At 58.4% G+C, this 17,521-nt stretch overlaps 1 protein-coding gene across 2 annotated transcripts; it reads right to left on the bottom strand.

The window, feature by feature from the left end:
• Positions 1 to 2: 2 nt before the first annotated feature.
• SAMD14 (sterile alpha motif domain containing 14) lies at positions 3 to 14,710 on the bottom strand. 2 transcript variants are annotated; one of them, XM_032872124.1, is made up of 10 exons: positions 14,284 to 14,710; positions 10,883 to 10,937; positions 4,950 to 5,116; positions 4,179 to 4,467; positions 3,331 to 3,418; positions 3,157 to 3,231; positions 2,916 to 3,075; positions 1,631 to 1,750; positions 1,392 to 1,547; positions 3 to 528 (listed from the first exon to the last, which is right to left on the bottom strand). In XM_032872124.1, exons 1-10 carry the CDS (start codon positions 14,290 to 14,292, stop codon positions 373 to 375), a joined length of 1,275 nt encoding a protein of 424 aa, XP_032728015.1. In that variant the 5' UTR covers positions 14,293 to 14,710; the 3' UTR covers positions 3 to 372. The 2 variants fall into 2 exon arrangements, with proteins under 2 accessions (XP_032728015.1, XP_032728016.1); XM_032872125.1 differs by lacking the exon at positions 14,284 to 14,710 and adding an exon at positions 11,043 to 11,068.
• Between the last annotated feature and the right edge of the window lie 2,811 nt (positions 14,711 to 17,521).

The raw sequence follows: 17,521 nt of genomic DNA, 5'->3' as shown, positions 1-17,521 counted from the left end.
TCACGGCCGGCCAGCGTGGCCATGGCCCGAGGGTAGATGATCAGACTGACCCATGTGCCTCAGGGTTCCCTGACTTGCGTCAGCCCTGGCCTCTTGGTCCTCTGCCCATAACCTGCCAGCTCCCCTAGGAACTCTGTGCCAAACAAGTCCTTAAAACTGGATTTATTACTGGGCCCTCTCCTGGGGTCTCCCTTTCTGGGGGATCTGGGTCCAGACAGTGACAGGGTGAGAGAGGGCGTGTACCCCCCTGAGAGTGTGGGGCCCGGCCAGCCCAAGCTTGGCGCCCAGGCCCCGCCTCCCCACTGAGGCCTGTGCCCACCGAGCCCGGCGGCCACCAGCGCCTGGGTGCCAGTGTCTGCCCCCCGCCCTCCCCTAGCTCTTCTTGGCCTCCTGCTCCCGGCGCCGGAGCTTCTCCCGCTGCCGTGCGGCCTTCTCCCGGGCCTTGCGCTCCTTCTCAGCGGCGGCTGCCAGCTCCTTTACCTTCCGCTTCACTAGCGTCCGGTCATGTGAGTTGCTGAGCCCCAGGCTCTGGGGAGGAATTCAAGGGTGAGGGAAAGAGCCCCAGAATCCCTCAGGCCCTGGCCAACTCCAGTCCCCAGTTTGCGGTGCCCCGGGGGTGTACTCTGCCTGGAGCTCAGTAGGTCCTCCCAGAAGTGTGGCCTCTGCCTCCCAGATGGGCCCATGGATCAGAACCAGGGCAGGAATTCCGAAGGGGAGCGTTTCGGAAAGAGGATGATGGAGGGTACCAGGCCTTTTGCCCCCTGCCCCGACCCCTAGCAATCCTCGGCTCCCATTCCTCCACTCGGGAGTTCAGTCTTGGCACCATCCTGCCCAGCCCCCAGAGGCCCACAGATGGGGAATGACTTGCCCAGTGTCACACTGCTAGTCAGTGGCCGAGGCCCCTCCCTACTGCAGAGACTCCCTGGGGGCCTCTCCTCACCACCTCTTGCCTAAGCAATGTAGCGGAGGGTGGGGAACAGGCTAGAAACCTCTCAGTGCAGAGGTCTGAGCCCACCCGACCTCCCCTGACTACCAGCAGCCTCTAAGACTGAGAATCAGGCAAGGTGACCAGGCAGAGGCCTGCTTTCTTACGACAGCAAGGGACTCAGAGTCAGGAGTCAGCTGATCTGACTCTTGACGGTCCTAGAAGTCAATGTTAACCTGGAGCCTTGAGCTGGGGCTTGAAGGTCAAACTGAAGGACGGGGTTCGAGTTTCATGTCCGACAGCGGACCCGTGCTAGAGTACAAAGATCAGGCCAAGGACCTTGCCCAGGTCAGAGGTCAGGGCAGTGGCCTTAGAGGCAATCAAAGATCAGGGTTTGGGGGGGATCCCAATCCTGGAAGGTTGCCTTGGAGTCCAGCTGGGTCACCGCTCTCCTCCCCTGACACACCTTCAGTTTGCTTCCATCCAGCTGCAGGAGCTGGGGCCCGTCCACCTGCCGCGCAGCGAACTCGGCGACATACTGCTCCAGGTTGAGGCTGTGCAGCCATTGGCCCACCTGCTGGCTGGTCCAGTGGTGGACCGCGGGGAGAGGTTCGTCCAGGAACTGGGGTAGAGACCAAGGATGGTGAGGGGGAAGACCTGGCCCGTGGCCTGTGCCCCAACACTCAGAGCCCAGGGCTTGCTTACCTCATCCGAAGACTGGGACAGTGTGTGGTAGGGGTAGGAGCACTTGGTCTCCTGCCGGGGACCACTGGGGATCTTGGGGCTGCTGCTAGGGGGCGTGGAGTCATCACTCAGGGTGGATTCCTGGAGAGGAAGGGTATGAGCTGCTGAGGAAACCGCTCGCCCTCAAGCCCAAGGGAGTCCCCCAACCCACTGCTTGCATTTGGATGGAGCTAAGTTGGGGGCTGGGCACCAGGAGTTGCTCAGTGCCTCCTAGTCTATGAAGCACTCACGGGAAGCATCAGGCTGTAAGACCTCTAGGAGGTCGTGGGGCCAGAAATGAGGCAGAATAGTTAGCAGGAATGGCAGAAGTCTCAGACCAGGTGTCGCTTCCTGCAGGCAGCTGACCAGGATTCCCCCAGGCTAGGTCGGGGGTCCTCCCTTTGTGCCTCCCCATCATAGCCCCTAGCACCCTGGCTTCTAAGTGCCTGGGGAGAGATCAGAAGCTCTATGAAGCCCTGGGCTATCCGTTTATCCTGCTATCCCAGGGCCCAGCACGGGGCGAGGACGAGACGGAGGGAGTCTGTGCTGATAGGAAATCAGGAAGTCTCAAGTTAGACGGAACTCTTTCTCCCCTGAATTCCCAGCTTTCTGATCTCCTCAGCCCCAGTAGCACAGAAGGAACAACCACAGAACAGGCATGGAGCCTGCATCGAACCCACATGGCAAGTCCCTTCTCTCTGGGCCATCAGTCGTTCATCCGGACAACTGGGATAAGCGCGCCTGCGCTTTGTGAAAGGAAAGCCAAAGCAGCCCTTGGAGCCTTGTCTAGACTAGAGCGCGGCATGAGCAGAAGCAGACACTTGTGGCTGCTTCTGTCCCTGACTTCTCCCTGCTTCCTGAGCACTAGCTAGTTTGGGTCCCCTTCGTCCCGTTTCCTCCAAGCCTCACCCCACCACACAGGTTGCCTGGCCACTGGGACGACTGGGACGACTGGGGTGGGACGTGGGGAGCCAGGCAGAAGCGCGAACGGGGGCGGCCTCAGGCTGGGAGGCTAACGAGGGAAGCCTGGTGCTCAGTGGGTTGACGATGGTGAATGACTCAGGGGAGGAGCTGCTCAGAATGTGAATGAGTGAGGAAACCAATGAATGAACTCAGAGAATGGAAGAACTAGTGAATCACAGAATGGCTCCATGGATAGACAAACAGATAGACAAACGGACCCCAGGAATGCCTGGATCCCAGCCCCACCCCCTCACATCATCTGAGTCTGGGGCCCATATGGGGGCCAGGGAAGCCCTGGACTCACCTGAGAAGCTGACTTCTTAGGGCTGAAGCCCTCATGTTTAGGGGAGCAGGCGGGCGAGGTGGTGCTGCCAGAGGATGCCGAGCCCTTGCCGCTGTCTGTGAACCAGGAAAAGGGCAGGAACGGGGAGCCCCCCGACCTGCTGGACCCCTCCACTGATTCCCTGTGGAGAGAGCACCCAGCATGGGTGTGGGCACCGTGGGGTGGGCGCCCCACCCCCCCGGAACTATGAGCGGAAGCTTACCTGCTGCCCATGGACAAGCGGTTGCTGCCCTTGTCCTTCCGGCTCTTGCTAGTGGATGCTCGGCGTAAGGTGACCCTGTGAGGGAGGGTGGGGGGGAGTGGGGCAGTGCTGCCTGCTGTGCTACCCTGCACCCCAAGGCTCCAAGCCTTTGCTTCTGGCCCCTCCTCCACTCACCCCAGGTCCAGGAACTTTCGGCGAGTCTTCTTATCCAGACCGATGGTGGGGCTGGCAGGCTCAGGTGGGCTGGCATCCCGGCTGTCATCTTTTGGGGAAGAGAGGGAAGAAAATAGCCTGTGGAGTGGCTTGCCTGCCTCCTTCAGCTGCCTCTTTTGACTTAGAAGCAGGCAAGTTGGCTCGGGTGCCCTTCACTAGCTGTGTGACTTTGAGGGAATCACTCTACCTCTCTGAGCTTCCTTCGTCCCAAATATGAGGCTAACACCGGACCCACAGGAAACAAACCTGCCTATTTCATGGAATAGCTATGAAAGCCATAAGCAAACCATGAAAAAGTAGGGACCGCTACTATTCACTGTTCATTTACCCTGACTGACTTCTAACCCGCCTTCCAATCTTGGCTCACATGTCACTTCCTCAGAGAAGCCTTACAGGAGGTTCCCCACGAGGTCATTTCACCCCGCTATGTGCTGCCCCCTCCCGCGCTGCAACCGTGCACTTATTACAACTTGTAACTACATATTTAATTAAGGGATGGTTTGATCACTTCTCCCTTAAACTATAAGGAATTCTTAGATTGTTTCTCCCCCAAACTGCAAGCCTCTTGAAGGCAAAGAGTGCCTCTGTTTCCCTGTGTGTCCCAGTGCCCAACAGTGACATAGTAGGCGCTGGGTAAGTGATGGAGGAAGCCACAGTGTGTTGTCCCCCCAACCCCACCCCTTCCTCGTCCCTCACCGCCCTGCCCAACTTGGTCCAACCCTCTGCTTGGCGGGGGTCGGGGGAAGGACCGGAGGGGCCGCTGCAGTCAGGGCTCTCCAGCAGGGGGCGCCGCACCGGCTGCCACGCACCTTCGCTGTGGGGCTCTGCGCGCGGGTGGCGGCGCACGAAGCTGGGCGAGCTGTCGGAGGAGGGCGCGGAGCGGGGCGGCGAGCAGGAGGCGGCGGCCAGGCCCTCGTGCGAGGCGGCGTTGTGCAGGGGCCGGTAGCGTGTGAGCGGCGAGGGCGGGGGCTCGTCTTCGTCCAGGCTGCGCCGCAACCCCGGGGGCTCCAGGCAGAAAGAGCCCCCGGCCGGGGACCCGGGGCCCGAGTGCAGAGGCGAGCGCAGCCGGTGCAGGGGGCTCCCGCATCCGTCGGTCACCTGGGGGAAGGGGCGGCCGCTCACTGCCAACCTTCTTCCCCGCCTCCCCAGGGGCTGGGAGTTGGTTTCACTCTGCAAACTTCGAGGGAGCCTCTGCAGCGAGGAGCCCGGACTGGGGTCCTGAGAAGGGAGGCTTGTCCTCGTGCCCACGGGCCATGGGGGTGGCTGGGCAGTGAGGAGTGGGGTGGGGGGATTTGGCGGGGGTGGGGGGGCGGGCTTCAGTCCCGTAGCCTGGGGTCTAATCCCATTTCCCTCACTCCCTAACTGTGTGAGTTTGTTACTGAACCTCTCGGAGCCTCAGTCTCCCCACATGTAAGATGGGAATGATAATACCTTCCTTAAAAGTTTCAGGAGAGCCAGAATGAATGCGGGTAATCCCTGTTCGCCTTACTATGTCAGAAGTCTGGGACTGTGGTTTCCCTGGAAAAGGGTTTGGAGGGAGTTTCGGGGTGGGGGGCAATGATTGGGTGGGTTGTCCCCACCTTGCCTCCTGGCCCATCAGAGCCTTCACCATCCTCTGCAGAGCTGGCGCTGTCCCGAAGCCTGGAGCGAGAGGGCCGGTGCCTCCGGCCCTTGGCCAGTAGTTGGGCTCGGGCCTTGTGTAAACTGCTGTCCAGTCTGACGGTCTCTGGCACAGCCAAGTCCAGGTCTGTGAACCAGGTGAAGGGGACAGAGACCAGACACGTGAGGACAAGAAGCCCAGAGGCCCCCCGCCCTCAGGCCTCCAGCACTCACACCCCCAGACATTCCACAAAGGTTTGAGCGCCCAGCACAGGGAGTACCAATGAGAGGCAGAGTGGGGTCCTCACAGTCTCGGAGAAAGCCAGACACGTCAGCACAGAAATATAGCAGTGTGGTGGGACCTCTCACAGGCACAGAGGAGGACAGGACAGTCCTGTTTGGATGGGTCAGGGGAGGGAGCACCAAAGCCAGTCTAAGGTTGGGTGGGAGTTTGCAAGAGAGGAGGCTGGTGAGCGAGTATGCAATGCTGGGCAGTAGGGAATTCCGGGGGGCGGGGGCGCCCCTTCCAGGGCCCCTGGAGGGTAGGTTTGTGGAGAGGAGGGCTGGGGATGAGACCAGACCAATGATGGTAATAACAGCTACCACTTAAGAAGAGCCTACTGTGTGCCAGAATGTTCATACATCACCTTATCTACTCAGGGATCTAGGGACTGTGGTTACGTACAATTTACAGCTGAGCCAACTAAGGCTCAGAGAGGTTCAGTCTCTCGCCTGCAGCCACCAGCTAGCAGTGGTCTGGGCTCCGAGCCTGACTGGCCATGCTGGAACCCTGGCCTGCTGTGCCATACCCAGATCTGCACTCAGACCCAGCCCTGCTGAACGGGAGCACAGTAGTGGCATCAAGGAAAACCCAGTCCCCACGCGGCCGGCCTGCCTCTCCCATCCTGGGGTCAGGGGTGCCGGGCTGGGTCCTGGATGAAGACAAGGAAGAGTAGGCAAAGCCAATGGACCGTGCGTAAACCCGACTGCTCCTAGTTTCTCTTCCTACTTGCTCCCCCTGGGGAATGAAGCCTTCGCTCTGCAGTGTCCCCAAGCTTAGGGTCTCCAGGCAGAAGAGTTTCTTTCCAAATCCAGCATGGGTTAAGACCTTTCTTCCCCATTCCCCTGCCCCACGATCTCAGGGTTCTGCCATCCCATCACTCATGCTGACCCAGCTTTGCCTGCTCCTCTTTCTCTTATCTGCAGAGAAGCCACCCCAGTTGCTGGCCTGGTTTCACTATCACCTACTGGTTCAGCCCTGAGCCCCCCTGAATTCCAAGCTTGGGCACCTCAGCACCCACCAGGGAACTTGCCGTGTCAAACACACCCGAGTCCTCAAATAATCCATCGGAATGAACCCACCACCTTGCTTCAGACTGGCTTACCCTTTGCTCCTCGGCTCCATGAAAGGCCCATCCACCCGATGCAAACAGCCCTGAGCTACGCTTTGCCCTCAGCCCCAGCTCCAGCCAGGAGTTCCCCAGGCCCGCTGCCTCCTGGCCCCCTCCCCTTGGATGTGCCACGGGCAGCTTCGGTGTCTGTGTCCGGCTATGACTGGCAGCTCCATCTCCCTGATGGCTCAGGCCAGGTGCTGGAGTCGCCCTTGACTCTCTTTCCCTCCCACTCTCCAAACTCATCTAGCCGCAATTCCTGTTAGCTCTACTTTCGAAATACATCTAGACATACTGAAATATTTATGGCGAAATGGTATGATGTTTTGGATTAGATTCAAATTAATCCAGGGCAATGGCAGTGAGTAGAGGTGGAAGGCCGGCCACGACCCGATGAGCCTTGAGTGACAGTCCCAGAACGCACGATGGAATGCATTTGGCTCGTCTCTGTACTTCTCACTTCCCGCAATAAAACTGCTGTTTCCCTGTGTCTCTGTGTGCACACATGCACATGTGCGCATACACACGGAGAGGAAGAGGAGAGAGAGCAGGGAAAAAAGGGTGAAGAGGAGAGGAAGGGAAGGGAGAGAAGGGGGGTAGGAGGAGAAGTCAGGGGAAGAGAGAGGAGAGGGGGACACACAGCCTCCCTGGTCTAGATCACTATCACCTCCTGCCTCAGTTATTACAGAAGCCTCCCAGCTGGTCTTCCCTTTTGCTCCCTTTCCCACTTACAGTCTATTTTCAACACCACAGCAACCAGAGTGATCCTGATAAAACATGTCAGCCCTTGTCACTACTGTGCTCAGAACCCCCCGGGGACTTCTGTCTTGCACAGTAACTGCCAAGCTCTCTCAGGGGCCTTCCGGATTCAGTCTGTGCTCCTCTTACCACTCTGAGCTTCTAGTTCTCCCCCTCTTGCTCCCTCTACTCTGGCCATCCTAGCCTCCTGGGTCTTCCTCACACAAGCCTCACTGTACCTCAGGGCGTTTGCACTTCCTCTTCCCTTTTCCTGCAAGGCTCTTGCCACAGATTTCTACAGGGTTCTGTCCTTTGCCTCCTTCAGGCCTTTGCTTAAATGCTTTCTCTCACTGACGACTTTACTGACCACTCATTGTACAATTCCCCCCAAATCCCCAACCTGGTTTTTCCCTGCATCATGTGTCATTCTCTGGCATGCTGTCTATCTTACTGACTTAGTTCATTGTCTCTCTGCTTGTTAGAATGTCAGCTCTGTGAGGGCAGACATACCTCTATTTTGTTCATGGCTCTCATCCAGAATTGGTGTCTGACATATAGTAGGTGCTTAGAAAATGAGATTTTAATGAAGGAAAAAAAAAAAAACAAACCCACATAGTTCTGTTGATTTGCCTTCCTCACAGCCCTGGAACCTGGCCTCTCCTCTCCCTGGGGACTGAACTGCCTTACTCAGGTCTTCACCCGTCCCTTCCCCAAGCCTGGCCTCAGCCTCCAGGCATCCTGCTCTCCCTGCCTCGGGCCTCCCGTCGGCCTCCCTCCCCACTTCCCATAGGCTAGAGGAAACTTTCTAAAGCACTTTTCTGACTGGTCCTATAACTGCTTGCTTTTGAAACCCAGGGTAAGGCTGAGGAGTGGTGACGGGGTCCCAAAGTCAATAACATAAAGTCCATGCCCCTCAGCCCTCCAGTCAGGCCCTGGTGGGGAGGGGGGGTTTCCAGCTCACCCCTTCTGTGTTCCCCACGTTTCCTCCTCTGTACAGCAGAGGAGGAGCTGGCTGGCCGGGGCTGGATCCAGTTCTGCCATTTGCTGCCTGGGTGACTCTGGGCAAGTTCCTTTCATTTAGGGATTGGCTTCCTCATCAGTAAAATGGGGTCATAAGAGGAGTATCTCCGTTCCAGGGTTGTGTGAGTGTCAAATAAGATGACCCAGGTAAAGTGCACAATGCAGAGGGGCGAGCTGGGGACCCAGAGAGCCTGGGGTCGGGCCTGGGGGAGAGCAGGGGCTCAGTCAGTATTGAGGAAGCCAAGTTATACTTTGGGGCCAGTGCACTGCCCCGCAGAGATGGCCTCAAGGCACAGGGAAGCACTGATGCCCACATCCGTCACATCCGTCACATCTGTCACATCCCTATCCAGTGCTCCTCTGCGGGGCACTCCTCCCCAGGACACACTCCTCATCCTGGAAGCCAGGCCCTGTGAGGGCAGTGACTGTCTCCCTGGGGCCTCACATGCACAGAGCCTGACACACGGTGGGGTCCCTGGGGTATTTGTGGAGGCGAAGAAAGAGACAGGCAGGGGCTGGGGGCTCTGTCTTAGATGAGGCAGCCTGGCTGAGGTCTGGGAGACGAGAAAGAGCCAAGGCTGTAGGAAGAGCAAGGAGCTTTCTAAGGAGAAGGGATGGTGTGGGCCAGTGGAGCCTGCAAGGAGAGGGGACTGGCCTGGCCGCAGGGGAGGGTGGACCCCCGCAGGGCCTGCTGCAGGTGTCCAGGGGTGGCAGTGGGGGCTTGGTGAGAGGAGAGGTCCTGTCAAAGGACTGCTGTTTGGGACCCCAGCCTTGACACCACTCCTCCGGCTCCTTCCAGGCCCCTGGTTTGCTTCTGGCCTTTCCAGGCCCTGGGGCTGAGCTGAGGGAGGAAGCCTTCTGTCCCCTGTTCCCCAGTGACACATGGCATCTCCAAGCACTGTCTGCAAGCAGCAAGGACTGAGGACAGAACAGAATAATAAAGGCTAATACTGACTGAGCTCTCACTGTGCTAGGCACCAGTTCTAAGAGCTTAACAATTATGAGCTCATTTAAACTCCCCACAACCCTAGGAGAAAGAGACTCCACGAATCCCCAGGGCAGCCTTAATCTGCCCCAGGGAAGGGAGGAGCCAGGGTTCCAGGTAGGCTGACTCCAGAGGCTCAGGGTGTAAGGACCAAGCCTGCTACACCTCTTCTGAGGCAGAGATGGGAGCAGCTCGTGAGTCCAACCCCTCATTTTACAGGTGGGGGAACTGAGGCTTGGAGAGGAAAGGTTTGGCCAGAGGAGCAGAGGGAGTTAAGGAAGCATCCAGTCCTCCTGGCTCTCTGTTCTTCCCGCTCTGAGCGGTGGGGCAGGGAGCTGCCCACCATCCTCTCCACGGTGCCCAGACTCCCAGGGCTGGGGAGAGGGGCCCTTCTCCCGACTCTGGGCCACATCGCGACTGCAGGCGGCTCATCTTGGAGGGTCTAGGGAGCAAAGGGACCCCTAGGGGACTGAGGCATTTCTGAGGCAAGGTGGGGGCCTGCCTCACCTCTGGACCCCTGCTCTACCTGCCTGCCTGGCCTTCCTCCATCTCAGGGTGGGTGGGTCTCTCTCCGTCTTTCTCTTTCCAGCCCTGGGCAGTGGGGAGTCATGAATATTTAATTGCCTTGCCGGTCAGGAAGCAGGCCAGGCAGCCAGCTACCTCAGCAGGTCCGGGAGAAGGAAAACAGGAAGAGTTGGGGCTGGGGGTGGGAATGGAGGCCCAGGAGCCTAGGAGAGGGGGAGCTTGCTTCTGTTGGGCCAGGCCTGGTGCAGATGGTGAGACCCAAGAGTCTAAGGCCCACAGCTGGCTGGAGGCTGGAGGAGTCCGTGGCCCCAGGGAGGCCAGGGAAAACAGCGTTCCTGGGAGCTGGGAGGCATGTGGCCGCACAGGGGAGAAGGTGGTGAGCTGGGGAGGAGGAGAGGGAAGGGAAGGGAGAGATGAGAAGCCGGGGAGCCCCTTGAGGCCGTGCACACCAACATGAGTCCCAAGGGCTATACACATGCTACAGGCATCGGCCAAGAGCTTCTGTCTCAACCTCTCCCTCCACGTTCCTCGTGGTCCTCCAAGTTCCTTATTCCCTGACTCCTCCGCCAAATCCAGCTGGGAACCAGCCTTTCCACCCATATGCATGCTGGGAACCAGCCTTTCCGCCCCAGTGCATGCTGGGAACTCTGCCCTGCCTGGGCTTTGCACCCCCCCCACCCCCAACGGAAAGATGGCAGAGGGTACACGATGGAGCAGGCAGGTGTGTTGTGTGCACACCACCCCCCATGTGTCCAGAGCAGGCTGGCCTGGGGGCACTGCGACTCTGTTCTGTGCATTTGATTTCCACACATATCCTGTAGGCCAAGGGCCATTACCATGAGATATGGCTATAATGGCTGTCACTTGGGCTGGGATACAGGTGTATGGCCACCCAGTCTGGACTTCTAGTCCCAGCTCTGCCACTAACCTGCCACATGATCTTTAAAGAAGCCACTTGGGTACTCTGTGCTCTCGGCTCCTCGTCTGTACAATGGGCACTCCTCTTGGTCTTATTGCGGGGCATAAACGACATTGTGAGTTGGGGGTTTGGCCTAGCACCTGGCATGAGGCAGCACTTCATAAATGGAGACCCTTAATCGTCACAGTTGTCCTTAGCATAGAGTGTCATGGTAGAGACTCAGGCGGCCAGGCCACAATACACACACACAAAGGCACAAAGACACACACTGATGTCCCAGAGGGAATCCCTCCAGTGCCGGTGGCCTTGGCTAGAGTTAGAGCAAACAGAACTTACCAAAAACCTCATCCGCAGGTTCTCGTAGCTTTGAAGAAGCCATGACTCGAGAGAGCTGAGGGAAGAGAGAAAGAAAGATGATGGATAAGAGGTTCAGGTTGGTGGAGGGTGACAAGGGGGTTGCCCCTGGCTGCCTATTCCTGGCCTTCTGGCCCCTCACCTTCCCCTAGAACTCCTGCTCCCCCTAGAACTCCTGCTTCCCCTAGAACCCCTTGGAGAAGAAGTCATCAGAACCACAACCTGGAGGATGGGAGTTGGGGCAGAAAGCAGACATGGCAGAGTAGGGGCAGAAGCAAATTCAGAGTGTAGACACAGGCTGAGTCCTGTGGTTTTGGTCCAGGCTGATTTACTGTATGCATTCACATGGCTCACGGAACCTTCCCTCCCCCACAATGTCTTGGGTCTTTCCATCATCAGCATTCCTTCAAAACGTTTGATCATCATAAACTGTCCAACAGCAAACCTGGGAGAGATCTTGGGAGATGATTAAATGCAATCCTCTCATTTTCCAAATAAAGAAACAGAGGGAAGAATGACTGGCTTAAGGTCACATAACAAGGCGATGGCAAACTCAGGAGCAGAATCCAGGTCCTTCCATCCATCTACCCACCCACCTACTCAGCCATCCATTTGTCCGTCTATCCATCCATCCATCCACCCTCCCATCTCTGCATCCATCAGCTCATACTAGCCCCCCATCCATCATGCCATCCGTCACCCAGTCCTGCCTGCTCCCCACCCCCCATCACTGGTGTGCTCACCACATGCCTTTGAATACGAGCTGTTTGGGAACCTGGCACCATCAGCAGGGCCCCTGTTCTTGACAGACTCGCAGTTCTCCCCGTTCCAGACAGACTCACAGATGCAGAAGGGTATGAGGAGTACTCACAGCACCACAGTGGACAAATCTTTGTGCTGCAAGTATGTTCAGGCAGGAAGTGAGACGGCTTGGGACTTGGTTTGGTTTTGCTTTTTGGTGGGAAGCAAGAAGGGAGGCAGGTGGGGAAGCGGGATGGACGCAGCTGAAACAATCTGGGCAGGCTTCCCAGCAGAGGCAGGATGGCAGCAGCCCTAAACCAAGGCCTGGGAGTGAGAGGGGAAGGGGAATACCAAGCAAGTGGGGGACAAGGGGACGGGGGTGGGGGGGGGGGGAAGCTCAGCGGCAGGGGCACGCTGCAGGGCTGGGACATGATTTCCAGTTACTGCTGACACTCAGGTGCCCGTGAGCAGGGCAGGGCGCTGGGCTAGACATGCAATTGACAGGCATGGGAAGGCTAGGCCTCATGCTTGCTGGGGTCTTTTCCAACATTTCTCTCCTGATATTACATACACACCATCTCACGGTGAGCCGTGTGGGCTTGAGATTCTTATTATGCCCACTTTACAGATGGGAAAACTGAGGTGCAAAAGAGAAGAGGCGGAATTCAAACTCCACCTGTCTCCTGCCCTCCAGCCTTATCCTGGGGGATGGTCTGCAATTTTGGAGGGGTGCCCATGAGGAGAGGACCCTGCAGGGAGAAGGGAGAAAGGGAGAGGAAGGGGAGCTGGCCATCCTGTCTAGGACTGGAAAAAGCTTCTAAACTATCTCCACCCCAAGCCCTGTGGATGATGCTTGGGGCTGAAAGCAGGAAATGAGGTGTGAGAAAGGGCCAGCGGACATGGGCCCTCCAAGAACTCTCTTGCCGTTCTTGAACTCTGGGTGCTAGTAGCAAAGAAATTCTAGAACCTCTCTTCCTGCCTGAAGGGCCATCTTGGAAAGAGGTTGCCCCTAAGAATGAGCAAAATTGCCTCCTTCAATCACCAAGCCTCAGCTGACCAGGACCCGGCTGCCCCCTCCTCCAGAAAGCTGTCCTAGACAGCCCACCCTCCTCCCATTTGTCCACACAATTTCTAAATTCACCCTTTCCCAGCCACTGGAAAATAGGGGTTTTTCATACTTCACGGATTCCCTAATATGGGTCAGATCTCCTCTGCATCAGATGAAAGCTCCCTGGGGAGAAGGGAGGGTATTCCCATCAGATGAGGGACCCTCTCGAGATAAGAACGGCCTCTCCCATCAGAAGGAGGCTCTCTGAGGCCAGTAGTGGTGCCTCCTCTCTTACATTAGCTGAGAATGGAGATCCCATGTGCTCTTTATTCAAAGTCCCAGTCCAGGGTGAAGACCCCCTTGTGGACAGAGTCTTTCCGGTATCATCTGGGGGTAGGCTGGGCCTACCAGCCCACACCTGTGTCTAATCCATCCTGATTCAGCACAAATGTCTTTCTTTCCCTCCGTCAGCTACCTGGGGTGTGTTTGAGGGATCCATCCTACACTGTTCCATGGGGAACCCTGGAAAGCAGGCCATCCAAGAGGTCACCAGGCCCCTCTCACCAAAAAGGAGTTTGGAGAAGCTCCCCTCCACCTTCACCCTCCTACACACACACACACACACACACACACACACACACAAACACGTACACATTTAACCAGGAACTGCCACGAGGTGGAAACGAACCTGTCCCTCAGGACACAGTCTGGGCACCAGGGCTACCAGGCCACTCTTTCTTACAAAAGCTTTCAGTTCCCAGAGGAGTAGCACCTGTGACCTTTGACTCTTCTCTGGGAGCACAGGAGGCTTCCTGAGAGCCAGGGGAGGAGAAAGAGAAAAGGATGCACAAGCCCCAGAGGGGAGTGGGAACTAGGAACAGAGACAGACAGGTTGGTGGAGACTGTCCACCCGAGCTGCAGAGAGAGCCAAGAAAGGGCAGGAAAGAGATGTATTGGGCGGAGGAATCAGTGCTGGAGGCCGGGATCCCTTGGCCCGGTTCGGACTGAGGCTCCAGGGAGGGCTTTGAGGAGAGAGCCAAGGGGCGGTTGTAGGGAGAGGCACGGGCCCCTGCGGGGCAGGGAAGAGGAAGGGGGCCCTGGAAGAGGAGAAAGAGACCGAGACAGAAGTGCAACTGGGAAAGACCGGGAAGGAAAGGCCGGGAGGGGAGGCTGGGGATAGGGGGGCAGTAGGAGCTAGAGAAAGCGACGCCCCCTCCCTTAGGCCTGGGATGCGGCGACGGGCGAGTGGGACAGCGCTCCCCGCACCGCGGAGGCCGGGGCACCTACCGCACTCTCAGTTGGGGCCGGGCGGCTAGTTTCTCTCCCGTCCAGCCGTCCAACTCCGCGCCGGGCAAGAAGGAGTTAAGCCCTCTCCCCCTCCCCCCACACCAGTTTTTTAAAATTAATTTCTCCGGGAGGGAGAGGATTAGGGACACAAATCCTATCTCCGCCCCCTCCCCCGACTGCCCAGCACCCCAGCTCCGCGCAGCCCCCCAGGGATGGGGAAGAAAGGCCCTATCCGACCCCACTCAGGGTCCCGCCGCGAGCCCCGGTGACCCCGGCTCTGCTTCCCAGTCCACGTCGGGGTCCTCACCTCCAGCATCAATCATCTTCAGAGTCCTGCGCCGCGGGAGCCCCTCAGGCCCATGGTGCTCGGGGCGCGGGCCAGGCGGGGAGGGGCGGGGGGCCGTCACCCCGGCCGCGGGGGACTGCGGGCGGGCTCGAGCCGCTCCATCCCGGGAGAGGGGCGGGCGCGGGTGCGGGCGCCGAGGGTCCGGGAGCGGTAAGGGATGGGGGGAGCGAGAGAGGAGGAGAGGGTTTGCGGGGAGCGGGAGGCGCGGGCGGGGCTGGACCAGAGCCCTGACGGGAGGATGCTCCGTGCGCGCGCGCGTGTACGCGTGTGTGCGCGCGTGTGTGTGCGCGTGTTTGTGTGTGTGCGTGTGAGCGAGGGAGGGGGGAGGGAGAGAGGGAAGGAACCACCTCCCCGACCCGCCACCCGCCGGACGCAGGCCCCCCGCCGGGCAGGCCCACACGCGTCGCGTCGCGTCCGCTGGGGTCTGCTGGGGTCTCCCAGGAAGGGGCGGTGCGGGGGGCGCGTGGCTGGGAGGCCGGCGCCGGGAGACAAAGAGCGGGAGGGAGGGAGGGAGAGGGGGCGGAGGCGGCAGCAGGGGAGGGAGGAGGCGGCCCCGCGCGGCGGCGGGGCGAGGGGATTCCGAGTTGCGGCTACTACTCCGGCCGTGGAAGTCCGGGGCGGCGGGGGGCGGGGGGAACAGCCCCGCCTCCGGACCCACCGGGCTTCCGCCTCTTCTGCGAGGTCTGTGCAGGCTCCCGATTCATCCAATCTTTGGACGTCCATCGAGCAAATGTGTGCGCCAAGGCCTGAGGCCATCGCGGGAAACAGGACCACCCAGGCCCAGGAGTCGGGGGCTCCTCGGGAGCGGGGGCACAGACCAGTGGGGAGGCCGTCACAGGCCTGGGTGCCCTGAGCCCCGGTTCACAGAGGACACTTCGGCGACGCCGAGACAGCGCACCGGAGGACGCCGGCGCGGCCTGGGGGTGGGTGAGGGTGGAAGTGGAGGTGATCTGGGAGCCTCCCGGCTGGAGGTGCTGTTGGCTACCAGGCAGGCCAGGACTGGGTAGAAGTGTTAGTGGGGCTGGGCGGTGGAGGGCAAGGTAGGAAGAGGAGTGAGGCTGCGAAGGTGCGGGGGTGGAGGGAATGCTTGCCATTTATCCTGGGAGCCATAGGGGAAAGTAACAGAGGAGTGAGGGGGCTCCGATTTATTTGCCTTTTAGGGAGAACTCTTTGGCTCCTCTGTGGAGAGTGGATTGGAGAGGGCAGCCTGAGGCAGGGAGAGCCTTGGTGAGGCTGATGAGAGATGAGGGCAGTAGGCATGAAGATTGCAGATCAAGCTGAGCACTATTCAGGATACAGAGTGGAAGAAATTGATCAGATCTGGGGACCACCGGCCACCGAGGGAGGAGGGCTTGGCTTGAGGCTGGAGTCCTGGAGGGAGGGTGGGCAGGGATGAGATCACACTTGGAGTGGTGAGCTGGAGGTGGTGGCAGGCCAACCCTGGGGGAGACAGTGTAATAATCAACAAGCTGCCATACAGCGCTGGAATCGCCCTAAGCACTTTTCCCTGATTGTCGTTGTCACTCTCACAATAAACCTAGTTGTTTCTATCACCCCAGTTCGAAGAGGGGGTTAAACAGAAACTTTGAAAAATGAAAGCGATCTGTCCAAGAGCAAATGGTGAGGTTGGATAGAGGAGTCCAGAGCTCAGTGGGGTGGTACAGCCTGTAGGGACAGTTCCCTAAGGACCCTCTGGACTCTCTGTAGTCACAGATCTCCGAGGGGCTGTGGGAGGTGGTGTGTTGAGCCAGGATGGTCTTGAGGCTGTGGGTGAAAACAGGATTATTAAGCTTTGAGGGCTGAAGGTAGCCTAGGATACCTGGGGAAGTTTGGGGGTCTCTGCGTGTCTTCAGAATCTGCTGGCAGCCGCGGAGTGCTGTGGAGATCTGGGGAGGCGGTGGGGACTCTGGGTGACATCCTACAGGGTTAAGTCTGGGGTTTTGAAAGAGGACATGGTTTTCAGGCCTCTGGTAAGATCTGAGTGTGTGAGGGAGTGTTATATAGGCCTGTAGGAAATAGGGAGATCATGGGTGTGTAACATCAGTGCTGGGAGGCGGGGGTGGGTTCTGTGGGAGGGTGTCTTCTAGGCCATAGGATCTGAGAGGAACCCCTGTTCCTAGTGATGCTCAAGCTTCAGGGAATTCAGAAAATGTTCCTCATTTGATCCCCCCCGCCCCGCCCCATGGCAAGTGTTGGGGTTGTGGCAAAGCTGCTCAAACTCCTGAGAATGGAGCAGATGACAGGGCAGGGCTGAGGCCACAAGCCTCCCATGGGCCTGCCCATGGCCACTTGACATAGCCCCAAACGTGGACATAGCTCATGGTCATGTCACATCCTAGGCCTGAGAAACTCAAAGCAAACTGCACCCCCCCACCCCGCCTCAGCCGTACAACACACTCGGGCTTAGAAACAGGGGACCATGTGGCCGACCCTTTGGAACATACAATGTGCGGGCCCCTCATGTGATACACAGGACAGATGGGCAGGGAGGGGGGCGGTGCGGGCAGCAGGACCTCAACCTAGAAAGAGCTCCAGTCAGACCAGCAGGAGCCATCACCACCCCACGTCGACCTTCCCACCCAGGTTGGTCAAGCCACTTCACATCTTGGAATTTCTTGGCTGGAGCCATGATCTGGATCTTTATTCCGAGAAGCGTCCCAAAGATGAGCCACCCAGAGAAAATGCCTTGAGAGGCATGGTCACCATCCCCAGGTTTCCAGATGCCCCCCAAAGGGGGTAGCAGGCTGGATGGTCACTCTCTGGCCCTGCGGGGTAGAACTAGGATTTTTGAGAGGAAGGAGTGGGAAGTCTGAATTTGGCTTGACATGAGAATTGGGTAAGAAAACTGTCCTCAAGGGAGTGGCTGCCTCAGGTACTGACTGCCAGTGGAGTTCTGGTAGTGATCAGTCACCTCAGGTGCTCTCAGGGACCCATCAGAGTGACCTTGAAGAGCCTTGATGTTGGGACTTCATTCCTTCAGGCAAAAGGGAACGTTAGAATCCCCTTGGGGGCCAGGCCACTGAGCGCAAGTGCCTTATGCTTCTGTTTTCTCATACATACACACTCCAGCACCCAGAGCAAGCAAGGCAAGGCTGGTGTCGGAGACTGAGCCTTGGCCCTACCTCCCACCTGCTCTCTGGGACTTCACCAAATCTTGTCCTTAGGACCCTGGCATCTATCTGGACTGCCAGACCCATTC

Source organism: Lontra canadensis, unplaced genomic scaffold, assembly GCF_010015895.1.
Source record: "Lontra canadensis isolate GAN:19392208 unplaced genomic scaffold, GSC_riverotter_1.0 scaffold43, whole genome shotgun sequence".
Lineage (NCBI taxonomy): Eukaryota > Metazoa > Chordata > Mammalia > Carnivora > Mustelidae > Lontra > Lontra canadensis.
The sequence above is the reverse complement of the archived record's forward strand: the minus strand, read 5'-3'. Positions and strand labels throughout refer to the sequence as shown.

Coding starts and splice junctions, on each gene's coding strand:
- SAMD14 (XM_032872124.1), bottom strand. Junction 5,117..10,882: donor ACCTGCGGATGAGGTTTTTG/GTAAGTTCTGTT, acceptor CCTGGTTCACAG/ACCTGGACTTGGCTGTGCCA. Junction 3,419..4,178: donor CGCAGAGCCCCACAGCGAAG/GTGCGTGGCAGC, acceptor CTTCCCCAAAAG/ATGACAGCCGGGATGCCAGC.